Consider the following 17,747-nt stretch of genomic DNA (forward strand, 5'->3'; position numbering starts at 1 on the left):
AAAGAAGTGCACAACACATACAAATTAGAGAAAAATGCCCTGCTTCCCTGCTCTGACTCAGTAGGCATATGTAGTAGTCTGTATTCACTGCATAAAATAAATACTGTATGCAGCTTATACTGCTTTGGGAAAAAGCAATCTCCGTCGATATTCAGCAGCTGATGCCAAACATTGAACAAGCTATATTCTCAAACTGGTACAGAAACTGCATGTAATTACTAGCACAAGGAGCTTTCTCATCCCCTTCCTTTTGAAAGGGCAACTACAGCGCCAGCAGAACTGACCAGACTCTTTGAGCTGGAAACAGGGAAGAAAGGGCACATAACTGGGAAACAGATGGAGATGTCTCAGAAATACAGGATCTACACTGAAGTGGACTTCAGTATATGAGGCACAAGGGTGGGATGAAACACAGGACAAGAATCAGAAGTGAAGGGAAATTTGAGGGCAGAAGACAGGATGAGGAGCTTAGTACAGCATAGGTTCTTCTTAACTTAACCACCTCTTAACCTCGGGTCTCATTTTCAGAGTGGGACCAAGGGGATGTTTCTGGGTTGGAAAGCTCCGATTCAGGCACAGAGAATCTCCAGTAACTCTGTGAGAACCAGCACAGGGCTGGCACAACTGGTAGGTTTCTGTGCTGCCAGGTACCTCTGACCAGGCCCATGGTGTAATCTTTTGTACCAACACCATGTTTCCCCCTGTTCTCTAAAACATCCCAGACTTCATTTAGCTAAAGCTGAGATGACCCACCTTTCTGTCATTTTTGCTTCATTTCTGAACAAATGCCTGGGAATGGAAAATCATTTGGAAATTGCCATCTCTATTCTCAACTAGTAATACACAATTACTGGCTGGGCAATGGTATAAATGCAACTTAACAGCTACCAGGGCTGCTGGCAGAATACAGCAACAACCAATACCTGTATACTGACTTACTAGAAACTTTGTAATCAAATGTTCCCCTAAGAAATACCTGATACACAATGGAAACTGTCTACCTTCAAATCATCAGAAATATTTCATATCCCCTTGGATTATATCACACAGCACTTCTTAAAGAAAAGAAATAAATTGATCAAGAAGTTTTTTAGGCAAAGAAGTCCTATGCTTTTCTTCGCATTATTAAAGAAGGCAAGCAGAAAAAAAATTACAAAGAAAATAAAACCTCATAGTATTACTAACTACCCTTCCTCAGTTTTTCTAGGCTTTTGGTGAAGCTCAAAGATCATGTACTGAAAATGGCACACTAAGAAAATTAATAAAGCTTCTTTTCAGATACTCTGTGTCCCAGCCTTGGTCACCTTAATGCAAAGTCACTATGAATGAGTGAGCATCGTAGTCTGCTGCTACAGCGACCTGTGGCTGCGTGATGACCCATCATGTAAGCTGCCTCAGGTCCTCTTGTTCATCTGAGTCTCCTCAGGTCAAGTCCCTCGAGGTGATGACAGCACAGTATAATACCTCAGAGACAGGCCCTTGCTGGAAGATGCCATATTTCACAGGAACCATTCATATTCACTTGCCTACATCCTGCTCAAGAACACTGTTACTGCAGAAAACCCAGCACTAACATAAACATTAACAGCTTTATACAAGACATTAGTGAGCAGATGATCATGTTGACGAGTAATGACTGTCCAAAGACAGTGCAATTCATTCCACTGAAAAGCCCTCCCCATCAAAATCTCACGAGGAATAGAGACCAGGCAGAACTAGCACATGGCATAACCAGCACACGACATAACCAAAGAAGCTCAGATAGGCTTTCGTGGTTTCAATCTCCTCCATCCATCTTTTGTTTTTCTCCCAAACTGAGGATATGACTACATATACTGAAACAACGTACATTTAAATGATTGGTACTATTATACATGCCTGCAATGCACTGGTTTAATACCAAATAAATTTTTGGTATCAACACTGGCATCAAATTGAGTAAAGTTATGAAGACAGCTCTTCGCTGTGCTGTTGGTTGTGTTTTTTATGTTTCAGAACTAAAGCACACAGTAAACAGACCACTCACACTTCTCATTATAGGCCCAATTATACATAAAACTGTGGTTAATAATTAGTGCTTCCTTCTCAATTCCCTGTCATTCGCACAACACAGTTAATGAAAGGGAAGGCACTAGTGTGTGACATAGTACATTTTCATCAATACTCTACATACAAAGGTAAAATTAATTCACTACCAAAAATGTTGTCTTCCACTGTTCTACTAGTCAAGAACTCCCTTGTCCCCTCTCTTGCAAATGAAAGATTCTTTCAATTTCTCCCCAAAATGGGAACGGCATTTCCCTCTTTCTGGGATACATCTCTTGCTAAAGTACATTGAAATAACAGCTGAAGAAATCAAGCAAAAGCTTTCAAAATGTCTCCAAAGCCAACTACTTAAAGCAGAAGAGGAATGGCAAACTATAAAAGCTAAAAGATAACATCAACAGTGGCAGCATGCCAAGGGAGGTGATTCTACCCCTCTACTCCGCTTTGCTGAGACCCCACCTGGAGTGCTGCATCCAGCTCCGGGGTCCCCAAAACAACCGACATGGACATGTCAGACCAGGTTCAGGGAAGGGCTGGAAAACTTGTCATACAAAGAAAAGCTCTGAAAGTTGTGACTGTTCAGCCTGGAGAAGAGAAGGCTCCAAGGGAGAGCTCACTGCAGCTTTCAACATATAAAGGGGGCTTATTGGAAAGATGAGGACAGACTTTTTACCAAAGCCTGTAGCGACAGAAAAAGGGCCCAAGGTTTTAAACTGAGAGTAGGTTTAGGTTGAACATAAGGAAGAAAATTTTATGATGAGGATGGTGAAACACTAGAACAGGTTGTCCAGAAAAGTTGTGGATCCAAGGCCAGGTTGGATGGAGCTTTGAGCAACACGATGTAGTGGAAGGTGTCCCTGCCCAAGGCAGAGGAGTTAGAACTATGTGATCTTTAATGTCCCTTCCAACCCAAACCATTCTGGGATTCTATGGTTCTCCTAACTGAAGACCAGATTCCTAACATGGCAGTAAACACATATCAGTTCTATGAAAAGAATGATTTCTCTCAATCAACACCAGTGAAGGATATGGAGATTTTTAGCACATTTTAGGGTTTTCTCTAGTTTAGTCATCTTTAGAGAAATAATGACTAGAATATCCTGCTTTTAAGTACTCTGCTGCTCTCCTAAAGACTCTCCATTTCACTACCATCAGACAGGTATCATACCTGCAATAATGGAGGCACAACAGGAACAGCAGCAGATGTAAAACTGGAAGATGTACAGGATAGGGAAGAAATAAGAACAAAACTGTTCCACCTATCTCTGAAACAACAGGTGCCAGGAGAACACGCAGCCCTGGGTAGCAAAATCTCCCATAAATACTCCTAGTTGTACTGCAGAGACAGGCCAATCCCTTACAGCCAAGTACACAAGCAATACGCACTCTGTGGAGAAGACAAGAGTCTTAAGCTGCTACTCCTCTATTCACAGCATAATAACTATGCTACTTTATACAGGCTGTTTTCGTTATAATCTACAAGTGGCAACTGCAATCTGTACACAGTTTGGGAGGACAATTTCTCAAGAAGAGTTCAATACTCTTATTTAGCTTTTACTTTTCTGAAATTAAACTTTCAATAGGAACCTTTCCCTACGAACAAGTCTTAAATAGAAGAAGCCCACTAAACAACTACAATAGGCAATGGACAATAACTACTGGGTTTATGGCAAAACCTATATTTTTGTAAAAAGACATGCAATTCTCCATGTATTTGTATCCAAAACATAAGAAAACACTTGTTTATAGGACCATATGCAGCATTTCTATCTTAGCATTCAGAAATATTTGTCATATTTGTTAAAACATCAGGCAATATTTAACTCTAGCAACTGGCTGAGGGACAGTGATATAATAACATGCTATTATGTAGTATGTTACTTGGTATTAACACTCCTAGCTTATTCTTAAAAATCTTAAGTAAGGAAAAAAAAGCATTTAAACACTAAGGAAGAAGGCAGTGTTGAGTTCTTCTCACTGTAAAGCAAAGGAGAAGAATCCTGCTGACACCCTCCATTACATCACAGTTCTGCAAATTGGCACAAGCAGAGAAAGATGCTTCACTAGCTCCAAGCTGCTCTGCAGTCTAACTGCCAGAAGACAGATGCTGGGAAGCCATAGCAACATTTATGCCATTTATCAGAAGAGTCCTTTGCAATTATGATAAAATTTCAGCCAGGAAGAATAACGTCTCCTGGTTAAAACACGGAAATTATAAATTCACTTACTTCCTACTCCTGCCAAAAAAGTCTGTGTTCATGAGCATCTTACAATTTCCATGCTGTAATTTATTTTTTTTTCATAAAATGGGAATAATAGTTTGTTATAGCAGTGGGATGTTGAAAAACATGTTTCATTAATATTTACAACATTCCTCTTGAGGATTCCAGAGTCAGTGACAGAAATCAGTAATTTGATATGACAACTTGTACAGAGACACATCTTATTGACAGTTATTCATACAAACTAGAATACGCAGTAGGTTGTTTCCCTACAACGTCATCAACCCTTCGTATGAACCTAAGATCTTAAATAGGAACAGGTATTTTATTCTGAGGATGCACAAAACAGGCAAGGTGATACAACTCCTAGCCCAAAAATCCCACAAACTTACTTTTAATGAAAAATTAATTGAGCTTAAAACAGCAGAAGGAAAGGACAAGTAAAGACGAAAAACAGGTCAGGATGCTACTCAGGATGTAGTTTAAAAAGTACAGATCCTGTTAACTCAGAACAGTTTTCACTAAATAAATATGGACTGAGGTTCATAGGCCTATTATCCATACTACAAAGAGGTTACAATCAAAATGGTAGGAAGAAAAAAATTTCTAAGACAAGTCAATAAAAGAAAGGAAGAAAAAAGTAAAAGACAAGGATAGAAAAAAAAAACCAATTTGTTCTGCAGTCAGGGTAGCTGGGCATATGTCTTTAGGGTTCCTATGAATGTGTATCCATATACTTCTGTACTGCAGTCTCTGCTGGTCTAGTTCGACCTAAATATTCAGCAAATCACCCCACAGGCCAGTGAGCTCTCCTTATCTCCCTCTCCTTAGCTTTCCTCCTGGTGGGAAAATGCCCCTGGACAGGAGTACTATTCTCATGGGGTTTGGCCGAGTTGAAGCAGTGGCTGCAGGTTGTATCTTGTACCTGGCTGTGAAACCCGGTGAGTGCTGCCACATTTCGTCTCCTGCATCTCTACTCCCACCACAAGCCAAGCAGCTAAACATTTAAGCAAGTGAAAAGGCTTTTAACCTTCCAATGCAGTTTGTTGTCTTACAGAAGGCTTACAAAGGAGGGTACGCTGATCCATTTCATGCAGTTTTAAAAGCTACTTGGAAAAGAGCTGGGTTTTCAGGAAGTATTTCAGGGGGTGATGGAGTCACAATTTACAGCGAGACACTGCCAGTCCCAGGGGAAAGCAGGAGGGATCCAATGCTTTTATCTATAACAAACTTGCTCAACTTGGCTTGTGCTCACAGTGCGCTGGCGAGGCGGGCTGGCTCTGCTCGCACAACGGCACTTGTGTCTTCCCAAGGCTCCTCAAGTTCCCACCAAGCTCTTACTCCACAGGACAGAACAGCAGAGTACTTGTTTGCTTCAACATACTTTTTCATTAGAGAAGAAATGTTGGTTTCAGGGGACGTTTCAAAAATAATTATGTATAACAAAAGCATCCCTTCAGTCTGGGATTACTACCTATGAAAACTTTAAATTTTACTTCCACATGCCAAAACACAGACCATGCAGAATATGGTAATACCAGATACAACACTTAGATTACAAGTCAAACCCAAAATCAAAACTATGTCTGTAAAAACAGCAACAGTTCCTTTTTTATCCTCAATAAGTTGAAATTGAATAAATAAATAAAGCTCTAAAACTCATAAATGCAAAATCAAACTCAAAATTCAACAGCCTATATAAAAAAATTTTCATAATATTTTGGATACCATCCTTCACCAGCCCCCCTATGTCTTCTTCAATTCCAACATATGTTTGTGTCTCTGCTTGAGATAATTTTTGATAGCAGGCAAACTAATTAAACATTCTTTAGAAGCCACAGGGCTGAAGTCACCGCGCGGTGACTAAACACTGCAGCTGTCAGGAGAGGCAAAGTGGGTTCCCATCCTAATCCTGCACTGACCTCGGAGCCGAGCCTGAGAACCTGTCAGAAAGGTGCTCTCACAGCACAAGACAGCGAGCAGCAGCTGCTTATGCTCAGCAGGCTGCAGCCAGTCTTTTTTTTTACTTCCATTTTTTTATTCTCTTTTTTTTCTTTTTTTCTCCCTTGTATTTTTTTACTGTCACTCTGGATACACACTGCATGGCACTCGTGTATGCACATCCCTGCTCCTGGTGAGAAGGAGCTGCCTGTGAGCTCAGTTTTTGACATGCTCAAGCCCTTATCAAGATGAAACCCAATGTCCTCTAGTCAAACTGCAGGCAGAAAACCTGCACCCACCTTGTGCGTGGGATGAGAAGCATGAAAGATATATTTAAAGGTATTTCCAAATCCAATTAAATGCAGGTATTTGACAGTGTTAATTCTTTTATGCAATTAACAATAGTATTAAGCTTTTTCCCCTTGAAAATAAAGAAAATTAATTTGAAATGTATATCAATAATACAAGCAAAAGGGAAAAAGAGCCTCTTTAATCATACTAAATTAGTCACTAAAGCATAAACATGTGGCAGAATATTTAACATATCTCTAATTCGAAGGTGTGATTTTTCTTAAATACAAGGCAGAAAGCAGAGAAAAAGCAACCTTTTTCAAGTATTTTAACTGAGATGCAATGCAGATCCAATATTAACTCAGTGAAAAACCTGACAAATAACAGACCCGAGATGGAAAACCTGAATAATGCCTTTGAATTAGATATTCATTCAAACAAACGAACCTCAGTGATTCGACTTGGTATGGTCTGTCCACAATGGCTCAAATTACTAAACTGACTTGAAGACACCTGTGTTCTGCCTGAAGATCAATAAAGGAGGTGGTTTATCAGTGGTGACAATACTCTTGTCACCGTGCATTTATCCCACTTTGCTCTTCATGGCACCTTAGAGCAGTCTAATTTTCTAAAATAAACAAGAATGCAAAAATCATGACTGTTTATGGAAAGCTAATTCTGAAAGGAAGAGATTGAAAAAGGACAGTTTTTTGTAGGAGTTACTTGAATACAATTTAAAGAATTACTCACCATCTCAGCATTACTCAGAACAGCCTCATCAGTTTTGCTTCCAGTTCACTGCAAGCTCTGGTTCTTGTCACAGGTATCCAGAATCTTCCTTTGGTACCACAAGCTCATCCTTCCACCACTAATTAAACAACTCATCAAGTTTCCTCCTTCAATCATAGAATCATAGAAAGGTCAGGGTTGGAAGTGACCTGAAAGGTCATCTAGTTCTAATCCCTCTGCCATGGGCAGGGACACTTTCCCCCAGACCAGGTTGCTCAAAGCCCCATCCTGCCTGGCCTTGAACATTTCCAGGGATGGAGCATCCCCAGCTTCTCTGGACAACCTGTTCCAGTGTCTCGCTACCCTCACAGGACAGAATTTCTTCCTAATATCCAATGTAAATCTACCCTCCTTGAGCTTAAAGCCATTCCCCCTTGTTCTATCAATGCCCTTGTAAAAAGTCCGTCTACAGCCTTCTTGTAGCCCCCTTTAAGTACTGGAAGGTTCTATAAGGTCTCTCCACAGCCTTCTCTTCTCCAGGTTGAATAATCACAACTCTCTCAGCCTGTCTTCATAGGAGAAATGCTCTGGCCCTGTGATCATATTCATGCTGCTCCTCTGGACCCGCTCCAGCAGGTCCATGAAATCTTGAATACATAAGGAAACAATGAACAAACCTAAAGGGTTTTCAATCCAACTTTTGCAAATTTGACCCATGTATTTCCTGGTTTTGTACCGTGGGGCGTTTCGTGACTGGAAGATTCATATTGGTATCAGTGAAGAAAAACTTAAGTACAGATAGCAAAGTCCCAACCACACTAAGTTCTCACATAAAACTTGTGATATCCAACACCAAGATATCGAAAAAAATGTCATTTCATTATTGATACTGGTCTGAGCTCAGGAAAAAATACATCTTAAACTAGCCAAGCAGGGTTACTGCCTTTTTCTGAAGTAATTTTCAGACATTCTGCTTTCTTACTGCTTCTCAAAGGTACATGACAAATGTAACTTAGATGACAAAACCATCAGACCTCCTCTAAGTGCTGGAAATTGAGGAGAGCACTTGAGTTCCACCACCTCCTGTGAAGAGCATTTTCCTGCTAATTTCTGGGACTGTGTCAAGCCAACCAAAGACTGTCAGGAGAATGGGAGACAGGTAAGTAACAGGCACCTGGCAACAGCACCATCATTCCTCCAGGCATCAGGCCACCCCTGAGGAAACAGCAGCTAGAAGTTCCTTGGCAAAACAGGTTACCAGGAGCTCATCAAATCTCACCTTTGATCAGCACACCGGCTTATGAAACACAGCACTGTATTAGAAGATATTCATCCCTTGGACTTAGAGGTATTTCAAGACACAGGGCATTGTTATATATATGAGAGATCTTCTAGTGGGCAGATTTCTATTATCTAAAGGTATTCTTGACACTGAAGCACAAGGAGTTATTTATTCCCAAGTGAAAACCTAAGTCTTCAAGACACAGGCTCTGCAAAGAGTGCCTGCCTGCATGAGAACTACCCCATGGCACACCTCTGTGCTCCAAGGCAAGCTGCGTTCCTTCAGCTGGGGCTCCCTCTAGGAAGCAAACTTCACAAATGAGATACGACTTAAATGCTGTAAAACCAAAATTCTGTATGAAACTTTACCCCTGGGAAAAAGAAAGAGAAACGAGTGGATTGCTTGAGACAGGTGTTAGCTGTGCCTCTCATGGCACTACCGAAATGTGCACACGTACATGGTGAAGGGTGCAGGAGGTGGGACCTAATAAAACAAAACTCCACCGACCCTAATCTATAGAAGGGTGTGGGTAAAACTGCTTTTAAACCTCAAAGTGAAATTATCCCATCATACTTAACTAATACTCAAAGTGACTAAAACCTTAAGGATTTATAAACTATGAGCAGCTGAGCCTGGATGCACTGACTATACAACATAAGGCTCACTACTGTGAACAGCCCACAAAATACCGATTAAAACTCTGTGTAAGAAGTTTTAAGCTTGATAACATGAGTGTGCACAGATGAGCTCTTTTAAATAAAAAGTTTTTCTTGCCATAAGTGAGAATCCTGAGTAAGTACACAGACTGTTTCCAACCAGAGATTTTTAACAGCCTCATTATGACCTGAAATAAAAGATGCTTTTCTCGTGAATCAAAATTTTTACTGCAAAAATGTATCTTTTTATTTTCTTAGAGGTTACCTGATTAATTACTAAAAATACTGAGGAAAAATTTTATACTTTTGTCAGTACACATCATGTAGTTCACTATATAATTAATGCTTCTGCTATGATTAAAGTTGGTTATAAAGCAACCTTCTGCAAAATGCCTAAAAGTTGTATTTTCAAATCAAGAAAAGAGGGTTACCAGAACAGGAGATATGCTGTTAGGGAAATGACTGATTGATAAAATAGGATACTTGCTATATTGCCAGCTGCCCTAGGTGTTTGCAGAGAGAGGCTGTACTGCTACTCTCATAACTATAATCATTTCCCAATATACACCTGACAGGTGCCAACTTCAAGCCCAGGTAAAACAAAAGCATTACTACAGCACCACTCCTGCAATCATATCCCTCTATCAGCTGCAGGGTGCAAGAAGCTAAAATAAACTGTTCATGGATAAGCTGACCATGCTGCTAGATTGCCTGTTACACGCATTAAATGCCAACTTGCCCAGTCATAAAGTTTTGATTACACTTAATACTCTAAGGGAGAAAATAACTGACTTGAGGGGATACACACAGTATCTGTAGTGGATCTTTTCAGAATTAAACCTTCTCAAACTTCATTTTCTAATCATGGTATTGGATGGTTTATTACATTTTAACCATCTTCCTCATCAAACAATAGGAATTCCTTATTTCATATTCACATAGAAACAGAGCAGCGTTCTTGCTCTCCATCTGCTGGCTCTGCAGCAGCAGTTGACCATGACTTCCAGAACACTCTCATTGCTGATAAGTCAGCAAGGAACAAGACACAAAGGGTTTATCCTACACCCCTTACTATTAATATTTTATGAAGTTGTGTCTGTAATGAAATGAAAGTAGACATTACAGAACCAAAAATAATCCCAGAACTTATCAGACAGAAAATATGAAGGTGATGACTTGGGTTTTATGACTTCAAAGAATTCATTGCTTTAATCATACTAATTTCTTCTGAGTAAATTTACTTCAGACTGGATATCTGTTAAGAATGTTATTTATTTTTATTTACTACATCATAATAATTGTGATTATCATTGATTTATATTACTGATATAACATTACTGACCTCAGAGCTTATGATGTGCCATATTCTAGAGTTCTTCTACTTGATCCAAGTGTTAATTCAACAGTTACCTTCAAAATAATCCCACACACAGAGCTCACCATGAGAGCTGGTATCCAATCTCTTACTGACAGGTTCTAATAACCAGTACACTAAGTTCTTTTAAAAAGCTAATAGCAAATTAAAAGTTGCAGATATATATTTGCACTCTTGCATGTCTCTGAGAGACAGACATACTCCAGTACACATGCTAGCACAGAGCAGAGCTTTAGAAGATGGACTCATTGGACAGGCTGGGCTAAAGTGGCAGCCAGTGGTTAAACAAGGTGGTTTAACTTATCCAACAACCTCTGACGTGCTGCATGATCAAACTTACAGTGGAATCAATGGGACAACTCCAAAGAAACTGCTACTCTGGCTTCCCTAAACACTCCTGTATCACACAACACTGCTCAAGCCATGGACAAGAATGACCCAGGTGCCAAGAATAAAGTGACTTTTAAAGCACACTAGCAATATCTGCCAGCATCCCATTTATGTTCTTTGAGGTTTTCACATATCTGATTTCCCACTCACTTGATTTGCCTGAAATTTCATTTTACTCTTTTCCTAGCCCAGGGCACTGGTTACCTTGTAGTACTACCACAGTCTGTCCAGATGGTGTTCCAAGATCCACTCCAGCTTCTACAAGGAAAGGAGAGGCAGTCATTAGAGGCCCTCCTGCCTCCCTTTTCAGTGGGAAAACTAAGACTGTGTAATTGGGATTAGATGGTTTGGTGCGAGGCTGAAAGGAGCCAAACTACAGATCTGCATCATTTCAAACCAGTTTACTTGAATTTGCAGAGGTTTTCAGAGGGTCTCTTGCAAGGAGATCATAAAAAAAACCCACCGCACACAGAACACCACACTAAGCTGTCAGAGAATAAGAACGATAACCATAACATCAGAGAATGGGAAAGACATAAAAAAAAAACAGGAATAAAGTGGTTAATTTTCTCAATAAAGGGACATCATCAGTCAAGTCCCATGGAATGTAATACTTCAATCTATATACAAACTGTCTCCCCTTAAAATCTGTAAGAAGGTTATACTATTTACATTAATAAAAATAATGTTAGTCACAAAGAGCTACATAAGCACCTCACAGAGTAGTGGGAATGGGATATAAAGTGACAAATGAAATTCACCATAGGTAAGTGTGAATCAGTGCAGACTGAGGGAAAAATATCCAGACTTCGTGTGCACACTAAACTGCTGTCTACTGCTCAGGAAAAAGATTGTGGGTTACAAGACATGATTTTAAAGAAAACATTTGCCTCAGACTCTGATGCAGTCAAAAACCAAATTGAGCATTTGCTTTTACCTAAGATAAAAGAAAACTAAATAGAAAATATTTTATGCAGCTGCACAAAATAACAGCCTTAAAAAGTGACCCCTTTATTTATCCTCTCTCCTGTAAGAGAATGTAGTTGAACTTCCAAGTGTGTAGAGAACAGTGGGAAAAATATCAGGGACTGTTCAGCCTCAAAAAGGAAGGACTGAACGGTGTGACCAGTACCCCCTGACCCTGACCCCTGGTAAACCTCAAGTTTGTGTGACAAACAGGAATGCATTTGAGCCTTGAGTCACAGAAGATACCGAGTGAGTAAAATGGTTCATTGTTGCTTCTAATTTACGAGTAAGTGGGCATTAAATAAAACCGGTATGATAAGCTAAAAAAAAAATAACTTCATTTATCACAGAGGCTGCGATACTCTGTCACAAGTTATTGCAGGTGGTGAAACAATTGACAGAAGTTCAAGGAGTGTTTTACTGGGGTAGGGGAGACCAGTGAAGGGCTATTAACCACAAGGACATTATCTCTTGCTCTGGAAGACCCTCCAGCCACAAGCAGCTGGAAGCTGAACAAAAGCACCGCTCCCTTATTGCCCTGTCCATAAACCTTTCCCAGGCACTGGCTACTGTTGGGAACTGGGTACTGCAAGAGTTACTGCTGCCTTACCCAAAATGGCTGTTTTTACATTTTTGTTTCTGCCACAAGAAGCCACAGGCAACCACAATGAGAGGCTCTGGGGGTAGGCAATCAGCTCCCAGGCAGGCTGGAGAGAGGCAGATACAACAGCTCAGCTAAGAAGTCCTTCCCTTCCTCTCACTTCTGTGTTCTGCATCCATTCAAAACACCTTAAAAACCTCAATTATTTTCAAATATCTCCAGATATGAGTTAAATAGATGCGATTAAAGGGAAGTAAAGTCTTTCAAAGCTACCCTTATACTTAAAACAAAACATTCAAAGACCAGGAATCTCACTACTTACCTGGAAGAAAAACTTAGTCATTGAAAAAGGAAAACACAGATGCCCTGGAAACTTTCTGTTGTTCAAACAAAAATGAAAAGGTTCTAAAAATCACCTTCTCCAACTTGTCAACTTAATTTTCAAACCTAAAGCCATATTACAGTTTAAAGGAACCAGAAACTGGATTAGCAGTCTCTCAGCTGGGCATCACCTACACATTTAACGAGCACACTCAGTATTCCATCACTCTGATCAATAATGAAAATAGTGGTACCATTAACCCAAGGCAGCGTCCCATGGAAGCAAACTCAGTGAATCTTTTCATTCAGACAATGAACTATCCGCTGACAATCCTGCACTATGGTTTTAAAATGAGTTTTGCATGTATTGTATAGCTCCTGACTTCCTAATTTGCTATCAGAAGGCCACTGAGATGTCACAAAAACACTTGTCGATGTCAAGCTTCTGACATGCACTGTTTGTCTTCTGTTCACAAAACATATTGAATTAAACATTTAAAGTATGAGTGAAACGTGCTATATACTTAATTTTCAAATAATTTAGCTACAGAATTTTTCACTGTAAATATTCATTATAAATTCCAATACGTATTTTCTCATGGTAGATCTTTATTGATCCTCAGAAGTTCTCTCACAAAACAACTGGTCTCATTCAACTGGGTTAAAATGTTATTTTTACAAGTGTCTAAATACAAATTCACATAGACCTGTTTCATTCCTCAGAATAAACAAACACACACGCAAACAGTTTACAGAAATATAATTAAAGTATGGACTTTGCTCTTCTATTTCTACTTAAAGTGTGTTTTTTATTCGATCTTGTTATTTATTATTAAATATTAATACCAGTAAAAACTATTTTGGGTACTGAGTTTTTGTACAGTCAGACTGCAATGCATTATTGATGTTGTTGCACCTAAAAGAAGATAACTTTTAGACCTTCACAGTCTGGATTTAGGTGTTTCATTTCCACTGAAATTTAGTGAAAGATAGAAGAGCTCAACTATTGTTAATACCTCCGGAAACTTCCTCAAACTTACAACACATTTTTCTTCAAATATGGGTATGGGACATTCCAATATTCACACAGAACCCAAGATGCAGTCTTACAAATTCTGGGGGGGTTCTTAATTGTGAAAAGCATGCCTGTCTACTTTACAGACACACCAGCTAGAGAAGTACCTACCCTACTGTTTCTCTGAATATGAGCCTTTACAGACACAATGTTATCAGCTCAATTTTATCCCAAGTCTGTATCTTTGTATTTCTCATTTTAAGATCCAGCAACCTAGTCCTGAAATTATAAGTAGTTCTATTATTTCATGTTTAAATAACAGGTTTGGTGGTTTGTTTTCCATTTAATCTGTATCATCCATCCTATGATAATATAGGATTAATTGGTCAACTTGATGTTATATTTTTCCCACCAGGACTGTAAATAGTCCATAATCTTGGGAAAGAAGTATCTATTAATAATTCTTACAAGTAAATCATCCTCATTCTTAAAAAACATGCAGTAATTCTCAATTTGAAAAGAATCATTAGAGGTCATAAATGTTTTTAAAAAATCTTCTCAGCCTAAAACTTCAAATTCTCCCATTTTTCTGTTTTAAAGCAAGTATTGTACTCATTCTCTACATTGTGCAAAACCAGATTTGCTCTGCTATTTCAACTTGCTCTTCCTTCAACTGCAGGCCACTATGTGCAGCGAGTCGCTGCAAAGCTGCTTTTATTGACAGGTATCTCCCGCCTCACCACATCCCCACGGCCTTTCTTTTAAAGTCTACAATGGTGAAGCTGGATGGGAAAATGCTTGGGTGCTTTGTTTCAGGTCTGAGCAGCATCTTGCTTTCCCACAACAGGTAGGCACAGGCAGAGAGTGCTGCTGAATGCAGGAGACCTCGCCAGAGGATCAAACCACTAGTTACTGCTACTGTCTCAGGCACTGCATATTCTCTACTGACCATGGCTCTTTGCCAAGCTCTAATTAAGACACTTCAGTGTGTCAGGCAGTTAACCCTCTGCTGCACATACCTTCTCCAGAAGCACCAAGGTATGAGCATATTCTTTCTAAAAATACCCGAGCAGCTTTGCCATTACTGGTACTGTGAGGTCTCCAAGCCCTTTAAGTTTTTACCTTGCCAATTCTATAAATGAGGATGAATTAAAGAGGTAGTTGGCACCATGACTTTTAGCAGCATTTCTAAAAGTGAATAAGCATTCCTCCTGTATGAATTTGGTGTGTATTCCCAAGTCTATTTTCTTTTGAAGAAAAATATCTCACTTTGTCAAAGAGCAGAAATTCCTTTAAAAAAAATTAAGAACAGGCTGTAGAAAATTCTTTACTCTCCAAATAGCTTTTTGTTCTGTTCTTGAAGGCTGTAGAGCAGCAATGCTGCTGTAAGGGAAACGAGGAATCTGAACAATCCAGAGCTGCATTTTTATTTCACAAGAGATCAAACATAAACACAACATTTGCTGATCTATCAGTCCTATCTATTGGTCTCACGCAAAGAACAACCACCACTGAACTGAATGAGGGGAAGCTGTGACAATAGTCTGTGACAATAGTCAGAGGGGGTAAAAGGAAGCCCATGCCAAGGCTGTTTGCATCTACTGTAATCTATATTTTCTTCTTCAAAAACCCTGTTTAACCACTGCATCCTGTCTGTACATGGAAATCTTCCCTAATGAAAAGCAATATAAGTCACAATGTGACTCAGAGATAAACTAAGTTAATTTCATTCTAGAAACGGGGGTGGGGGTGGGGGGAATAATCATAACTTGGATATGAAAAATGTCTATGTGAAATAAAACCAACAGGAAAAAGCAAACTGTTTCAACTTTTAAAGAGGTAAAAAAACCAGAAAATATAGTTGACCAACCAGCTGTCCTCACATTGCAGAGTATAACAACGCATTTGTAATGGAGCCCTTGATTACTTCAGGGCAACAAAAATCTGAATATTACAGAGTCTAAACGAGGTTAATTTGTAAGCCAATTCCACATCTTTGCTCTTACTGTGCATTAGCCCCAGTGGCAGGAAAACCAGAGCTGTTTTCCAAAGCCATTACTGATCTGATCTTGGTTAGGGACAAGTTTTCCTTTTCTGAAATTTAATTATTTGCTTTAGACAGTATGTTAACAACTAAAATATCTGATCCTCCCTATACCTGTATTTCTGGAGAGCAACACCTGAGTTCTTCATTTCAAAGAAATCCAGAAACCAACATATGTTACATAAACAAGCTCATAATGTTGTCTTAGTATTAGATGATACTGCCCATTTTTAAACCAAAATAAATGAGATGTCTAGTGGGCTTAAGATTTTTTTTTTAATTTAGTAAGAATAATTTCAAACATTTTGTGCTATTTCAGTTCTCTGCTGAGATAAATGCACTTTTTTAAAAACCTGAAGAAAATTTTTGTAAGAAAAAATGTTTAGCTGGATAGTTAGCAGAACCATAAAGTCTTTTCCACAGGTTGTATAAAGACAAATCCTAAAAGGAGTAGTGGCAACAGATAAGCCTTTATCTACAGGTATTGCCCATTCCTGTGCTTCACTGTCATATTTTCTTTACAGGTGTAATCCACAAACACTATGTATTGGAAAAGGGTTGTCCCACTTGGTGCTATCGGAACATTAATTCCAGTACCCAAAAGGTATGCCCTCAAATGTATTTTTAGAAAGGTTATTTCAGTTTCCATACAATTCTTTTGAACTCGCAGGGGCAATGTGTGCCAAGTGTGCTGTTGTTTTTACACAGAGGTTATAATATCCTGGGGCCCTTTGTTGAAACAAGTCAACTAATTTCTCTCAGAAACCTGTTTTCTTTTTGACTCACACTTCATTCTCTTTCTAAGAAAGCTACATGAATTAGGCCCATTTAGATTATCATTACATATGCATCATATATGAATTGCATATTTATGCATCATCTTTAGGGCTGACTTTACCACTAAGTATATCAGCTTCAGAAAGAATCCTATTGATTTCCATTTCCAGTGCATACATACCAACTGATGGATAGTACCACTGCATTGTGAATAGTCTCACATAAGCTAACTCATATGAACTAAAACAGAAAAAGAGATGTATTAAAAGTTAATTGCAATCTAATCCTCCATGAAGACAAGTCTTTTTAAAAGAAAATCAAGTAGAATTGTTTGTAAAAGGTATAATAAATTACTGTACGTTTTTCAGGCAATAGAACATGCTACTGTGAAAGATAAAGGAAAAGCTGTTAAGCATTGAGCAGAGATATCTTGTTTTCCATTTAATAGTAAACATTTCAAGTACTATCATCTCCAAGAAAAAAAAAAAAAAAAGAAAAACTCCTCATTACTAATTTCATCTGAAATTTTTTATGGTTATTTGCCTTTCACTTCTGCAAGCTACCACTGCTTGAAGAAAATTAATTAGACCACCAAAATCATGAATTTTTCATTCTGGGAAAACCTCATGAGCCCACACTGACGTTATTCTCCACCAAGTACAGGTCAGGATATTGAGTACACATATTGCATGTGCACTGCATATCCAAGAAGTCTACGTTCACTGCTCTCTTATTTTGTCTAGAACTGTAAGAACTTTGTCTACAATGCCTTACTGGCTGAAGCATGAAGCTAAGCTACACATACCATGCAAGGTTTGCCTCCATTTCACTGATGTCACCTTACTGCTCCAAAACACTGAGCACATAATAATTCCCACATCTAAGTTTTCAACCTTTCTTTCATTATACAGCACCACCTTCCAAACATACAAGAGTGGTTAATGCCTATTTCAGTAAGTCAGTGATGTATCTAAGGAAAAATCATCTTTGCCACTTTGTAAAGTGTATTCTTATAACTCCTTCTGAATGACATGCAGAATTACAGATGAGACATCACAAGATGCACATGACATCAAAACTGGGGTATCCAA

At 38.9% G+C, this 17,747-nt stretch overlaps 1 protein-coding gene across 2 annotated transcripts in view; it reads right to left on the bottom strand.

Moving 5' to 3' along the window:
• Positions 1-17,747, bottom strand: part of MRPS28 (mitochondrial ribosomal protein S28) — a 75,156-nt gene that overhangs the window by 24,363 nt on the left and 33,046 nt on the right. Inside the window, exon 3 of one of the 2 annotated variants that reach the window (XM_051770624.1) lies at positions 11,137-11,190. The exons of the other annotated variant lie outside the window; for it this stretch is intronic. Coding sequence (XP_051626584.1) covers positions 11,137-11,190 — 54 coding nt within the window. The remainder of the gene's footprint in view (positions 1-11,136; positions 11,191-17,747) is intronic. 2 annotated transcript variants of the gene reach the window in all.

The sequence above is a fragment of the Manacus candei genome, unplaced genomic scaffold, assembly GCF_025592945.1.
Source record: "Manacus candei isolate 608988 ecotype Guabito, Panama unplaced genomic scaffold, ASM2559294v1 h1tg000008l, whole genome shotgun sequence".
In the NCBI taxonomy this organism is placed as follows: Eukaryota; Metazoa; Chordata; class Aves; order Passeriformes; family Pipridae; genus Manacus; species Manacus candei.